The sequence below is a fragment of the Toxorhynchites rutilus genome, chromosome 3 (genome assembly GCF_029784135.1).
Source record: "Toxorhynchites rutilus septentrionalis strain SRP chromosome 3, ASM2978413v1, whole genome shotgun sequence".
Taxonomy (NCBI): domain Eukaryota; kingdom Metazoa; phylum Arthropoda; class Insecta; order Diptera; family Culicidae; genus Toxorhynchites; species Toxorhynchites rutilus.
The window spans coordinates 198,598,596-198,613,775 of record NC_073746.1 but is presented as its reverse complement, the minus strand read 5'-3'; the positions used below and the strand labels follow the sequence as shown (position 1 = coordinate 198,613,775).

At 45.3% G+C, this 15,180-nt stretch overlaps 2 protein-coding genes across 3 annotated transcripts in view; one reads left to right on the top strand and one right to left on the bottom strand.

Moving 5' to 3' along the window:
• The window catches only part of LOC129780191 (uncharacterized), a 62,715-nt gene that overhangs the window by 8,008 nt on the left and 39,527 nt on the right, over positions 1 to 15,180 (bottom strand). The window lies entirely within an intron of this gene.
• The window catches only part of LOC129780190 (nose resistant to fluoxetine protein 6), a 174,413-nt gene continuing 159,583 nt past the window's right edge, over positions 351 to 15,180 (top strand). The window contains exon 1 of the mRNA XM_055788192.1: positions 351 to 529. Within this exon, the coding sequence (XP_055644167.1) occupies positions 472 to 529 (58 nt within the window). The 5' untranslated portion in view covers positions 351 to 471. The remainder of the gene's footprint in view (positions 530 to 15,180) is intronic.

The following is a 15,180-nucleotide window of genomic DNA, read 5'->3' as shown; positions in this document are numbered from 1 at the left end:
GAAGCTCAAAGCGGTGCGCGACCGAGACGCTGAGGATACAATTCAGACAGATTCACCACACACGCCACACAGCAGCGGCAAGTATAAGTTCATTTTTCTTTTGTCCTCCTATCATTCCTTCTACCATCTGTGCTCGATTTACACCATTGTTCATTTGTGTGTTAACCAAATCGGCAAACGTTGGAATTAGGGGAATTACCGTTGAAATTTTATTGGAACTTTTTTTCATTTTATAACTTTATATAAATAAAATAAATTGATATAAATATTATCCCCAGCATAACCTTATAATATTTTTTTTTACTTATTCATTTTGATAATCATTATATTCTGTTCATTCTGTAGGTTTGGTTCGACAACTCGCAAGCAGATCGGACAAGTTATTAATCGATCCAACAAAGGTGTTTTTTTCACATCGAATAATAGTGTGCTTTTTCATCGGTTGCGCTTGCGAGTGTAGCGAAATTTAAAATGGTGCGCGCTGAGGATCCAAATCAGACACATTCATCACACACGCCACACAGCCGCGGCAAGTAGAAATTTATTTTTCTTTTGTTTCCCTATCATTCCTTCTACCTTCTGTGCACGATTTACACCATTATTCAACTTTGTGTTAACCAAATCGGCAAACGTTGGCATTAGGGGTGATCATTATTTCTTATATACCGTTGAACTTTTATTGGAACTTTTTTTCATTTTAGCATTTTATTTGACATAAAATAAATCATAACCTTATAAAAAAATATTTTTTTTTTCACTCATTTATTTATTTTGAATCATTATATTCTGTTCATATCGAACAGTTGACTGATTTTTTTTATATGGCTGAGGGCGGGAAGGATCCCCCATCAATGCCATTGAATATTTCCGATACCGATCCTTCTCCTGAAGAGCAGGAAGATGAAGCTGAAGTTGAGGAAGAAACTTCTGTATATGAAGTTGGAAGTTCCGAAGATGAGGACATTGACGAAAAACAGGATTTTCGTCCAAAAGAATACCATGAAGGCTCCAAAGGCCCATTCATTATATACTTTAGACGAAAATCTAAACCTCTCGATGTCATTCGTATCTCGAAGGAACTTACTCAGAAGTTTTCTGCAGTTACCGAGATTACACGGATGGGGCCAGATAAACTACGAGTTGTCGTCTCAAGCAGGACCCAAGCGAACGAAATCACGCGCTGCGACCTCTTTGCGATTGAGTATCGCGTATACGTGCCTTGTTGCAACGTCGAAATAGGCGTAATAACCGAAAAGGGTTTGACTCGAAAAGATATTATCGATGGTGTCGGTCGCTTCAAGAACTCTTCACTAAAAACTGTGAAGATTCTTGCATGCGATCGACTGAAATCTGTGTCACAAAATGACAAAAATGACAAAAGGGTTCTCAATCGGACAAACTCTTTTCGTGTGACTTTTGAGGGTTCCGCCCTTCCAAACTACGTTGCAATAGGTGCACTTCGTTTACCTGTTCGCTTGTTTGTACCCCTATTGTTGCAATAAAAAACGTTGCGCAGATTGTGGAGACAGCCATGATGAGAATCCTTGCGCGAAAGAGCACAAGTGTCTTCATTGCGGCGGGACTCCTCATGATCTTATCCAATGCCCGGTGTACAAACAACGAGGGGAAAAACTCAAGCGTTCCTAAAAGGAACGTTCCAAGCGGACTTATGCAGAAATGCTTAAGAGTTCCGTACCAACGAATCAGGACAATCCCTACTCCATTCTGCAGAACGACGAGCCTGTTGCTGACGCTCCCAATGCAGGAAGTTCCGGTACATCGCAGGGTGCCGTCAGGAAAAGAAAAATTACTTCTTTTCCATCACTCCCCAGAAAGACGACCGAAACTTCCCAAGTTGGAATGAAAACTCGAATTGAACGTGCTGAGAATAGACCGAAGCAAGTACCTCCTGGTTTAAGCGGTTCTTCTACGCACCAGGGGTCCTCAGCACTTCCCGAAGCAGCACCCACCCCGTCTGTTCCATTTTCGCGGTCGAGGCAACAGCCACAATCTGGTTTGCTTGTGCTTTCTGACCTGGTGGACAACATTTTAAATGCTTTAAATATAAATGACCCTCTTAAAAGCATAGTATTATGTTTGCTTCCGATTGTGAGAACATTTTGACGTGGGACTACGTCTAACCGGAATATATGGAGGGTAAAATGAAAACCTAAACACAGAACATGCAGGAAAAAATGAAAGATTTCGAATGCTTATAGCTCGAACATTTCGTACTGGATAGGAGAGATGTTTGCATCACTTGATAGGGAATATTTCTACGCATCTATCGTAACTAACAAAATGTTGTTTTTCATTGGATAAACAATTGAATAACTGTAAAATATTAGGCGTTATCTAAACGCCCTAACTGCATCGTTTTGATTGGCCCGATTTACGGTTTCCCTAACACAGCCATCAAAACCAAGCAGCCTTGGGGAAATCGGCATTGCAAATACATGAAAGTAGGGTGACTTTTGTTCTCATCGAAAAATGTTCCCTAACACAGACTTTAAAACCAAGCAGCGAAATCGGCATTGCAAGCACACGAAAGAGCCTAGAGGCGAGTGAACTGAAAAGTTTAAACCCTCTTAAAGCCAAAAAGAAGAAAAAGAACACACGAAAGAATGGACGGCGCCAGTGGTTGTGTGGTTAGCGTAACAGCCTCACAATCCGATCGGTCTGGGTTCAATCCCAGCTGGCGTCGTTGGGATTTTCTGAGGCGAAAAATCTCTGGTTACGTCTTCCTTCGGAGGGGAAGTAAAAGAAGTTGGCCCGGCTCATGAGTTGTTGAGTCTGATAGGTAGGGACAGGTGGAGTCGCCTCCCTGATGTCTGTGATTGGCACTGAAGTGGCGGAAATATGCCGACAAAAAATAAGCGAAGATAAAAAAAAAAAAAAAAATGGTTCTCAAATGGGGATCAACACTAGGGTAGGAGCCTACCTGTTGGTCTCAAATGTTCCTATCTCACGCCTCCACGAAGATCATATGACGACATTTTTAGATCGGGCGTGAACTGGAAACACACACCTGGTCTTGGCTCCGAGAACGGGTGTCGAAAGTGGCTAAGTGAGGGGGTGCGAGCGAGTCAGAGCGCTATATCTCTCCCGGGGAAGGCCTCCCGGGTCATGGAGGCCTTGCCAACCCGCTGTCTCCCGGGCAAAGGAGATACACCCAGAAAATGGAGCTACGTTCACGAAGAATACTCAGAATGCGATCGCCCGAGGAGGGTCCCCGAACTGGAGCTGGTCCTGGAACGGGAGTAAGAGCGAGCGGCCAGCGGCTGGAGGGCGATGTGCAAGAGCGGGCCACCAGCCGGGTTCAACCCGAAGAGCTACCGCCACACGGAAACAGCAGCCATCGACATCACCAACGAAACGCTGCGCCTACGAGGCGTGTTGCGACTGTCAGACGACAGTCGTCCACACTTGTGGGTACTACTAGGCGACGGATCATGTGGACACACGAAATGAATGAATTCGTGATCCGCGCCTATTACATCTGCACTGCTTTGGAGACGGACATGAGCGGTCGCCCTCGAATACTCGCAATGTTCGAGGAAGCGTATCCAGAGTTCGTCGGGAGGCTTGACCAAAACGCGATGAACGCGAGGCGTAGAGCGATTGTACGCAACAATATGCTCTCCCAAACGCAAGTCGACGAGATCAAGCAGCAGGTGCAGAGAGAACTAAGCTCCAGAACAAGCAGAGCAAGCGATGTGTCGAGACGAAGTTCAGTACGGCTGAGCAATTCATTCGCGAGTGGGGCACGCGAATCAGCACCAGTGGAGGCCACAGTACAACAACCCCCTGAGCCGGAAGATCCACAGCCAGATCAACAACTACTACGCGATCTGGTCTTCCATTACGACGAGGCGATCTCACAGTTCCGCGACACGGACCCTTTGTCGCGCCCCAGGATCCCGAAGTTGCAGCATTCCCGCAGGCTGACAAGTGCAGTAAAGCTCATGAACGAGCACGTTCTTCCGCTGCACTTGGTTGATGCTGAGAACATGGAGGAGCTGCAACTGAAAGTTTACTGTGCTGCTGTGGCGACCGCCAAAAGTTTAGGATACCGTATTAGGCCAAGAGGCGGACTGCTCCAACATCTCCGTGAAAGGCGTGAGCCTCCATGGCGAAGGAGATTGGAGCAACGGATCCTAAACAAGCGCGCCGCAATTGGAAGACTGATGGCGTACAAAAGAGGCAGCAGATCGGTGAAATTATGTCGCCAAGTTGCTGTGATCGTGCGGCCTACTGAACTTCGCCAGCTGGGAGCTCACCAGCTGACGGTAAAAATTCGACACACTGGTACAGCAATTGAGCGTCCTAACTAAACGGCTGAAACGTTACTCTGACTCTGCAAAGCGCCAGGAACAAAATCGGATGTTCAGAGATAACGAAAAAGCGTTCTACGACCACATTAGCGACGAGAAGCCCGACTACCGCGAAGGTTTGCCAGATATTAGCGATGTGACGAACTTCTGGGCTGGTATTTGGGAAACCCCAGTACAACATCGCGAAGGGCAAATGTGGTTAAGACGGGAGGAGGAGAGTTGTGGTGAAATTGGAGAGATGCCAGCTATCATCGTCGGAGAGAACGATGTCCGCGAAGCCTCGCGGTACCTGAGGAACTGGGCAGCACCGGGCCCCGATGGTGTCCAGAACTTTTGGCACAAGAAGCTGACCGTCGCACATCCAAAGATAGCTGAGTGCTTTAACAAGGTGCTACGTGACCCACACAACCTTCCTGAATTCGCCACCCGTGGCGTCACCTTCCTCCTCCCGAAAGACAGCAACACATTGAACCCATCAAAGTACAGACCGATAACGTGCCTATCGAGTCTGTACAAAATACTGAGCAGCATAATTACCGCCAAAGTTTCTGCTCAATGCGAACAGCATCACATCATCGCAGAAGAGCAGAAAGGATGCAGGAAAAATACGCATGGCTGCAAAGACCAGGCCATCATCGACGCAGCCATAGTCGGCCAGGCGGTATATAACCAGCGGAACCTAAGTATGGCCTACATCGATTACAGGAAGGCTTATGACTCCATACCTCACTCGTTTCTCGTCCGGGTATTGGAGCTCTACAAAATTGATCCCGTCGTCGTTAGGTTCCTGCAGCATGCGATGAGGCAGTGGAGTACGTCTCTGCACCTCAGTGATGGGAAAAATGTGTTGCAGTCTAGAACGCTGCAGATAAAGAGGGGGATATTCCAAGGCGACTCTTTCAGCCCGCTTTGGTTTTGTCTGGCACTGAACCCCCTCAGTAGGACGCTCAATAGAAACGGTCATGGCTATAAAATAAGGTATGGCGTCGGCGCCCACGAAGAAGTGACCCATACCTTCTACATGGATGATCTCAAGGTCTACGCTGATTCACGTCAGCGTCTAGGTGTAGCTATCCGGGTTGTCGAAGACATAAGCAGGGACATCTGCATGGAGTTCGGCCTCGACAAGTGCCGCTGTGTCCATCTGCTGAAAGGGCAGCTTACCGAATCCGGAGGTTACGAGGTCTATGACGGCGAGTTCATAAGAGACATGGTTCGTGGCGAATCCTATAAATATCTTGGATTCCGACAGCTCACCGGGATTCGCCACTCCGACATCAAGACGGAGCTGCGAGACAAGTTCTTGAGTCGAGTGAACTGTGTCCTGAGGACTTTCCTCAACGCGGGGAACAAGGTACGCGCGATCAACACATTCGCGGTTCCCCTGCTGACCTTCAGTTTTGGTGTAGTCAAATGGAGCAAAACTGACCTAGAGGACCTTGAGGGGAGGATGAGGAAAGCATTCAAAGAGGCCGGAATGCACCATCCTCAATCGGCACTGGAGAGAGTTTCACTGCCACGCAAAGAAGGGGGACTTGGAATAGTCGACATATCTGCACTGTGTGTTGCCCAGGTACGACAACTGCGCGAGTACTTCGCAGAACGCGCCAACCAAAACGCGCTATACCGGGCTGTCTGCGCCGCCGACAGAGGATACAGCGCTCTGCACTTGGCGCAAGCGGAGTACCAACTCAACTGCAATCTGCAGACAGTGGAGGAGAAGATTGCAGCTTGGAAGCAGAAGGCAGTGCATGGTGCCCACCCCCATCAACTGGACCGGCCACACGTCGACAAGGCCGCATCTAATCTGTGGCTAACGCGTGGTGAACTCTCTTCAGTAGTAGAAGCCGACATGATAGCCATCCAGGACAGGATAATGCCGACGAGAAACTGCAGGCGGTACGTCTGGCATCAAGACGTTGATGACATTTGCCGGATGTGCCATCAACCAGGTGAAAACATAGAGCACATTATGGGAGGCTGTCCCGTTTTGGCCAACGCAGCCTACACCGAGCGCCACAACAACGTGGCCCGTATTGTTCATCGACAACTGGCGCTCCAATGTGCTCTACTGGAAGACAACGTACCAAACTACCGGTACCTGCCTGCACCTGTCCTGGAAAATGACCGTTTCAAGCTGTACTGGGATCGCACTGTTCTGACCGACCTCTCGATCCACCACAACCGCCCAGATATAATGGTTTACGACAAGAGCGACCGCAAAGTCACCATCATCGATGTCGCTATTCCACTGAACCAGAATCTGGAGGAGACCCACGGTCGCAAAATCTGCAAGTACCGACCATTGGCCGTGGAGCTCAAGGAACTGTGGGGGCTAAGGGAGGTCCCAAGAATTGTTCCAGTCGTTCTCTCTGGAACTGGAATTGTCCCGAAGACACTTCTGGAAGCGCTAAAGGTGTTGAACATGGAGAAGGAATTGGCCGGCATCCAAAAGTCGGTCATCCTTAGCACCTGCGCGATTGTCCGACAATTTCTCGGTCAGGACTGAAACAGCACGAGCATGCAGATACGTGCATTCCGCAGGGCCTAGTCCCCCTTTGGCATTCAAAAGCCCGGGGGCAGGTGAAAATTCTGGCTAGGTTCGCCAGTCTGCCAAAAAAAACACACGAAAGTAGGGGGAGCTTTTGTTCCCACCGAAATGTGTTCCCTAATAGAGATTTCTAAACCGAGGTGCCTGGAGAAATCGGTATTTCAAATTCATGCAATTCGGGGGTATTTTTGTTCCGACTGGAATGTGTTTCCCTAACACAGACTTCAAATCCATGAAGCGTGGGGAAATCGGCATTGCGAATTCATACAAATTGGGGGTATTTTTGTTCCGATTGAAATGTGTTTCCCTAACACAGACTTCAAAACCGAGGTTTCTGGGGAAATCGGCTCTGCAAATAAATGCAAACTGCGAGTACTTTTGTCCTCGCTTGCCTTTGTGCAGAGGGGAATATGTCTGTCCTAACATGATCTTCTAAACTTAGGAACCTGGGAAAATCGTGCAGCCACTAGAAGCGAATGATCTTCCCAGTTTCAAGCAAATTCGAGATTCGAGAAGTATGTACACTTTTGGGATGTAAACTTCAGAGGGAAATGTAAAATAAAATAATCGTTTGATAATTTTTTTTTGTCTTTATTGGAAAGATTTTCAGCCTTAGGCTGGTTCATCAAACGTTTGATAATTCTTCCGTACATATATTTTGTTCTAGTCATCATACCAAACGTAAAAGGTACGTCATTAAATTTACTTGTAACGAAGAACAATCAATCACAATAAATGAATTGACCTTACACGGCATTTGTTCATTTTTTTCACTCACAGAGCAAATATATTGAACTCAATTGAATTTGGAAACTGTTTCATTCAATCAAGAATTTAATCAATACAAACGAATGATTGCTAATCTAAGGTAGTTCCACGTGAACCTTGCGGTTATATCATAGATATAACCCACTAATTTTTTTGAAAGAAAAATGTGGTTTTTTAGCAGCGTTCATTTCCCTCGATGCCTGATTCAGTGCAAGAGGTCAAGGATTTGACCACTGTAATACAGTGAAATTGCAGAAGCATCATCCCTAAACTAGATCAATTTAAATTTTTAGTTCATAGTTCTAATTGTGATGTATTTTCCCTCTGTGAAACATGGCTTTCTTCAGCCGACGAGCTGAATTTCCACGATTTCAACATTATTCGCCTCGACCGAAATGACTCGTTTGGTGGCGTACTATTGGGGATCAAAAAATGTCACTCCTTCTATAGAGTCACTCTCCCATCGATGACAGGCATTGAAGTTGTCGCTTGCCAGACACAAATCAATGGCAAAGACTTCTGCATTGCCTCGATATATATTCCTCCAAGAACCATGGTCGGCCGCCATCAGTTTTTTGATATCATCGAGGCATTGCCGGAGCCGCGGCTAATCTTAGGTGACCTCAACTCCCATGGAACAGCATGGGGGTCACACTACGATGACAGCCGTGCCACGTTGATTTATGATCTGTGCGACAACTTCAACATGACAGTTTTAAATACAGGGGAAGCAACTAGGATAGCCAACCCTCCTGCACGGGCAAGTATGCTAGACATATCACTTCGGGCACACGTACAGAGCATCGAAGACTGCAACATACCAATTATGAGAACACTTGTAATACTAACCTCGAGCCAACCGCGAGTAATCGGTTACATATTACTAACATAGTTGTAAGCAAACATTGTAGAAAAATTGAACTCCCGGCCCCGTTAGGCTGACGCCATATGAGCCTTAATAAATTATATATTTTGGATAAAAAAATATCACTTTGCTCTTCTTCGTTATCCCTGGATTGCACGTGGAAGGTAATCCAAGATCCCCACGGTAGTGATCACCTGTCAATAATTTTATCGATCGCCAATGAATCAGGTTCTCGTGAGTCAGTCGATATTGCGTATGACCTCACGAAAAATATTGACTGGAGAAAATTTGCAGAAATAATATCTGAAGCACTTGTTTCAATGCATGAACTTCCTCCACTCGAAGAGTATAACTTTATATCGAGTTTGATTTACGAAAGCGCACATCAAGCTCAAAAGAAAAGTGTTCCTGCTACCACTTTCCGACGTCGTCCTCCATCACTTTGGTGGGACAAGGAGTGTTCAAAGGTCTACCTTGAAAAATCATCCGCTTTCAAAAAATTCAGGAAAACTGGATTAGTGGAATGATTTCGAAAGTACCAAGCTCTAGAAGCCAAACTAAAAGGTCTGATTAAAGCAAAAAAGCGTGGATATTGGCGGAAGTTCGTCAATGGTTTGTCAAGGGAGACAGCTATGAGTACTCTTTAGAATACGGCTAGGAGAATGCGTGGCTGGAACCATACAAATGAAAGTGAAGAATACTCTGACCGTTGGATTTTCAAATTTGCAAGAAAGGTTTGTCCCGATTCCGTTCCTGCACAAAGCGTCGTACGCGACATTCCGCTCCAATGCGACTATGAGAATTTTTCGATGGTAGAATTCTCAATTGCCCTCCTCTCATGTAACAATTCAGCTCCGGGGTCGGACAAGATTAAATTCAACTTGTTGAAGAATCTTCCCGACTTGGCGAAACAGCGTTTGCTGAACTTGTTCAACAAGTTTCTGGAGCTGAATATTGTCCCGCATGACTGGAGACAAGTGAGAGTGATAGCCATACGAAAACCCGCGATCACAACTCGTATAGGCCGATTGCATTGTTATCCTGTATTCGTAAATTGTTGGAGAAAATGATTCTACTTCGTTTGGACAAGTGGGTTGAAGCGAACAATTTGCTGTCAAATACGCAGTTTGGCTTCCGCCGAGGTAAAGGGACGAACGATTGTCTCGCGCTGCTATCTTCTGAAATCCAAATCGCATTTGCTCGTAAAGAACAAATGGCTTCCGTTTTTCTCGATATCAAAGGGGCATTTGATTCAGTTTCCATGGAAATTCTCTCAGAGAAACTTCATAATCGTGGACTTTCGCCAATTCTGAATAATTTCCTGTACAATTTACTCTCAGAAAAGAACATGTTTTTCAATCATGGCAGCTTGAAATCTTCTCGATACAGTTTTGTGGGCCTACCACAAGGCTCCTGCCTAAGCCCCCTCTTGTATAGTTTTTACGTCAATGATATGGATGATTGTCTAACTAGAAACTGCACGCTGAGACAACTTGCAGACGATGGAGTTATTTCCATCACGGGTACTAATCCCGCCATTCTGCAAAAATCCTTGCAAGATACCCTGAACAACCTGTTCACGTGGGCTCTAAAGCTGGGTATCGAATTCTCTACGGAGAAAACCGAAATGGTCGTTTTTTCTAGGAAGCACGAACCCGCCCAATTCCAGCTTCACCTATCCGGTAAAGCGATCAGGCACTCGATGTTTTTCAAATACCTAAATGTACCTGGGGAATACACATTGCGTATTTGAAACAGAAATGCCAGCAAAGAATCAATTTTCTCCAAACAATAACCGGAACATGCTGGGGTGCCCATCCAGGAGACCTCTTTCAGTTGTACAAAACAACGATATTATCAGTGTTGGAATATGGCAGTTTTTGCTTCCGATCAGCTGCCAGGATTCATATTCTCAAGCTGGAGAGAATACAATATAGTTGCTTGCGTATAGCAATGGGATGTTTGCATTCGACACATACTATGAGTCTCGAAGTCTTGGCAGGAGTACCCCCGCTTACTCTTCGATTCACAGAATTATCCTGCAGATTTCTCATCCGTTGCAAGATCATGAATCCATTGGTGATTGATAACTTCGAAAATCTACTCCAACTGACTCCTCAGTCAAGTTTTATGTCTTTGTACCATGATTTCCTTACCCATGAAGTGCACCCTTCACCGGGCATCTCCAACCAATTCCTCTGTCAATATTGATCTGTCCATGCGACAAAAAATCCATGGAATCCCAGATCATCTACGCTCCGATTCTATTCCGCCGATATTTTCGGCAGAATATGGGAAAGTTAGATATGATAAAATGTTCTTTACTGACGGTTCATTCATAAACGGGTCCACTGGCTTCGGCATCTTCAATGAAAATTCCAGTGCCTCTTTCAAACTCAAAGATCCTTGTTCCGTGTATGTCGCTGAACTGGGTGCGATATACTATGCTCTAGGGATCATTGAAACACTGCCCATCGACCATTTTTTTTTTTTTCAAACAGTCTCAGCTCAATAGAGGCAATTCGTTCAATGAAAGTTGATAAACGCTCATCTTATTTCCTAACAAGAATAAGACATCTATTGAGTGTTTTGGTCGAAAAATTATTCAAGATTACCTTAGCATGGGTTCCCTCTCATTGCTCGATTCCGGGGAATGAGAAAGCGGACTCGCTAGCTAAGGTGGGCGCTTCAGAAGGCACACTTTTTGAAAGGCAAATTGCTTATAACGAATTTTTTCACATTCCTCGTCAGGACACACTCGTTAGTTGGCAGCGCATGTGGAGTGAAGATGAGTTCGGTCGCTGGTTACACACGATTATCCCTAAGGTTTCGACGAAAGCTTGGTTTAAGGGATTGAATGTAGGTCGTGATTTCATTCGCGTGATATCTCGGCTTATGTCCAATCACTACAACCTAAACGCGCATCTCTATCGCATTGGGCTCGCAGCAAACAATCTTTGTGATTGTGGCGATGGCTACCACGACATCGAGCATATTGTCTGGTCGTGTATCCGGTTCCATGCTGCTCGCTCTCAGCTCTAGAGCACTGAGAGCAAAAGGCAGACAATCGGATATCCCCGTCCGGGATATCTTAGATAGCCGTGATCCTGATCTTCTGCTTCATCTATACCTGTTCCTCAGAAACGCCGATGTCAACGTTTAATTATGTTTCCTTCGTTGTGTCCCTGTTTCATATCCCTCCTATCCGATCTATAAACTTTTACTTAGTCGCGGCAATACATACACACACTCTTTACAGATACACGGGCCAAAGGTTGTGCAGTCCATTGATCATTCAACAAGAGCCAAAGGTTGTAACGCTCATTACAACTCTACACGAGCTGATGTTTGCGCCGGCTAGTTACCATTCTATCCTAGATTCCTCGAGTCGAGAAGACTCACCACGCATATGGGGTACAGACTAGGGGGCGTTGCTGATTAATGGTCAGCTGCATCCCAAAAGTAAGTATCCCGTGTCGGGCACAGGTACAAAGCATTGGAGACAGCAACATCACAATTACGAAAACACTTGTAATACTAACCTCGAGCCAACCGCGAGTAATCGGTTACATATTACTAACATAGTTATAATATTCTGTTCATATCGAACAGTTGGCCGATTTTTCTGATATGGCTGAGGGCCGTTGACACAATTGTATATTTCTGATACCGAACCTCCTCCTGAAGAGCAGATAGTTCCGAAGATGAGGAAATCGACGAGAAACAGGATTTTCGTCCTAAAGAATACCCTGAAGGCTCCAAAGGCCCATTCATTGTGTACTTTAGACGAAAATCCAAACCTCTCAATGTCATTCGCATCTCGAAGGAACTAACTAAAAAAAATTCTGACGTTACCGAGATTACACGGATGGGGCCAGACAAACTACGAGTTGTCGTCTCAAGCAGGACCCAAGCGAACAAAATAACGCGCTGCGACCTCTTTGCGATTGAGTATCGTGTATACGTACCCTGTTGCAACGTCGAAATAGACGGCGTAATAACCGAAAAGGGTTTGACCCGAAAAGAGATAATCGATGGTGTCGGTCGCTTCAAGAACTCCACACTAAAAACTGTGAAGATTCTTGCATGCGATCGACTGAAATCTGTGTCACATAAAAATGACAAAAGAATTCTCAATCCGATAAACTCTTTTCGTGTGACTTTTGAGGGTTCCGCCTTTCCAAATTACGTTGCAATAGGAGCACTTCGTTTACCTGTTCGGTTGTTTGTACCCCGGGTAATGAAATGCAACAAATGTATGCAACTCGGTCACACGGCCGCCTATTGTTGCAATAAAAAACGTTGCGCAGATTGTGGAGAGAGCCATGATGAGAATCCCTGCGTGAAAGAGCACAAGTGTCTTCATTGCGGCGGGACTCCTCATGATTTTACTCAATGCCCGGTGTACATACAACGAGGGGAAAAACTCAAGAACGTTCCAAGCGGACTTTTGCAGAAATGCTTAAGAGTTCCGTGCCAACGACACAGGACAATCCCTACTCCATTCTGCAGAACGACGAGCCTGTTGCTGACGCTCCCAATGCCGGATGTTCCGGTACATCGCAGGGTGCCATCAGAAAAAGAAAAATTACTTCTTTTCCATCACTCCCCAGAAAGAATACCGAAACTTCCCAAGTTGGAATGAAGCCTCGAACTGAACGTGCTGAGAATAGGCCGAGGCAAGTACCTCCCGGTTTACGTGGTCATGCTACCAACCAGGGGTCCTCAGCACTTCCCGGAACAATTACGAACACGTCTGTTCCATTTTCGCGGTCAAAGCAACAGCCACTACCTGGCCTGCTTGCGCTTTCAGACCTTGTGGATAACATTTTAAATGCTTTAAATATAAATGATCCTCTTAAAAGCATAGTATTATGTTTGCTTCCGGTTGTGAGAACATTTTTGAAAGAAAAATGTGGCTTTTTAGCAGCGTTCATTTCCCTCGATGCCTAATTCAGCGCAAGAGGTCAAGGATTTGACCACTGTCATACAGTGGAATTGCAGAAGCATCATCCCTAAACTAGACCAATTTAAATTTTTAGTTCACAGTTCTAACTGTGATGTTTTTTCTCTCTGTGATACATGGCTTTGTTCAGACGACGAGCTGAATTTTTACGATTTCAACATTATTCGCCTCGATCGTAACGACTCGTTTGGCGTACTATTGGGGATAAAAAACGTCACTCCTTCTATAGAGTCACTATCCCATCGATTACAAGCATTGAAGTTGTCGCTTGCCAGATACAAATCAATGGCAAAGCACTCTGCATTGCTTCGATATATATTCCTCCCAGGACTACGGTAGGCCGCCATCAGTTCTTTGATATTATCGAGGAATTGCCGAAGCCGCGGTTAATCTTAGGTGACTTCAACTCTCATGGAACAGCATGGGGGTCACTCTACGATGACAACCGTGCCACGTTGATTTATGATCTGTGCGACAACTTCAACATGACAGTTTTAAATACTGGGGAAGCAACTAGGATATCCATCCCTCCTGCACGGGCAAGCATACTAGACATATCTCTCTGCTCTTCTTCATTATCCCTGGATTGCACATGGAAGGTAATCCAAGATCCCCACGGTAGTGATCACCTACCAATAATTTTATCGATCGCCAATGAATAAAAATCTAGTGAGTCAGTCGATATTGCGTATGACCTCACGAAGAATATTGGCTGGAGAAAATTTGCGGAATTAATATCTGAAGCAATCATTTCGATGCATGAACTTCCTCCCCTTGAAGAGTATAACTTAATATCAAGTTTGATTTACGATAGCGCACTTCAAGCTCAAAAGAAACGTGTACCGGCTACCACTTTCCGACGTCTACCTCCATCACTTTGGTGGGACAGGGAGTGTTCAAAGGTCTACCTTGAAAAATCACCCGCTTTCAAAAAATTCAGGAAAACTGGATTAGTGGAATGGTTTCGAAAGTACCAAGCTCTAGAAGCCAAACTAAAAGGTTTGATTAAAGCAAAAAAGCGTGGATATTGGCGGAAATTCGTCAATGGTTTGTCAAGGGAGACCGCTATGAGTACTCTTTGGAATACGGCTAGGAGAATGCGTGACTGGAACCATACAAATGAATGTGAAGAATACTCTGACCGGATTTTCAAATTTGCAAGGAAGGTTTGTCCCGATTCTGTTCCTGCACAAAGCGTCGTACGCGATATTCCGCTCCAATGCGATTATGAGAATTTTTCGATGGTAGAATTCTCAATTGCCCTCCTCTCATGTAACAATTCAGCTCCGGGGTCGGACAAGATTAAATTCAATTTGTTGAAGAATCTTCCCGACTTGGCAAAAAAGCGTTTGCTGAACTTGTTCAACAAGTTTCTGGAGCTGAATATTGTCCCGCATGACTGGAGACAAGTGAGAGTGATAGCCATACGAAAACCCAACAAGCCGGCTTGCGATCACAACTCATATAGGCCGATTGCAATGTTATCCTGTATTCGCAAATTGTTAGAGAAAATGATTCTACTTCGTTTGGACAAGTGGGTCAAAACGAACAATTTGCTGTCAAATACGCAGTTTGGCTTTCGCCGAGGTAAAGGAACGAATGATTGTCTCGCGCTGCTATCTTCTGAAATCCAAAGCGCATTTGCTCGTAAAGAACAAATGGCTTCCGTTTTCCTCGATATCAGAAGGGCATTTGA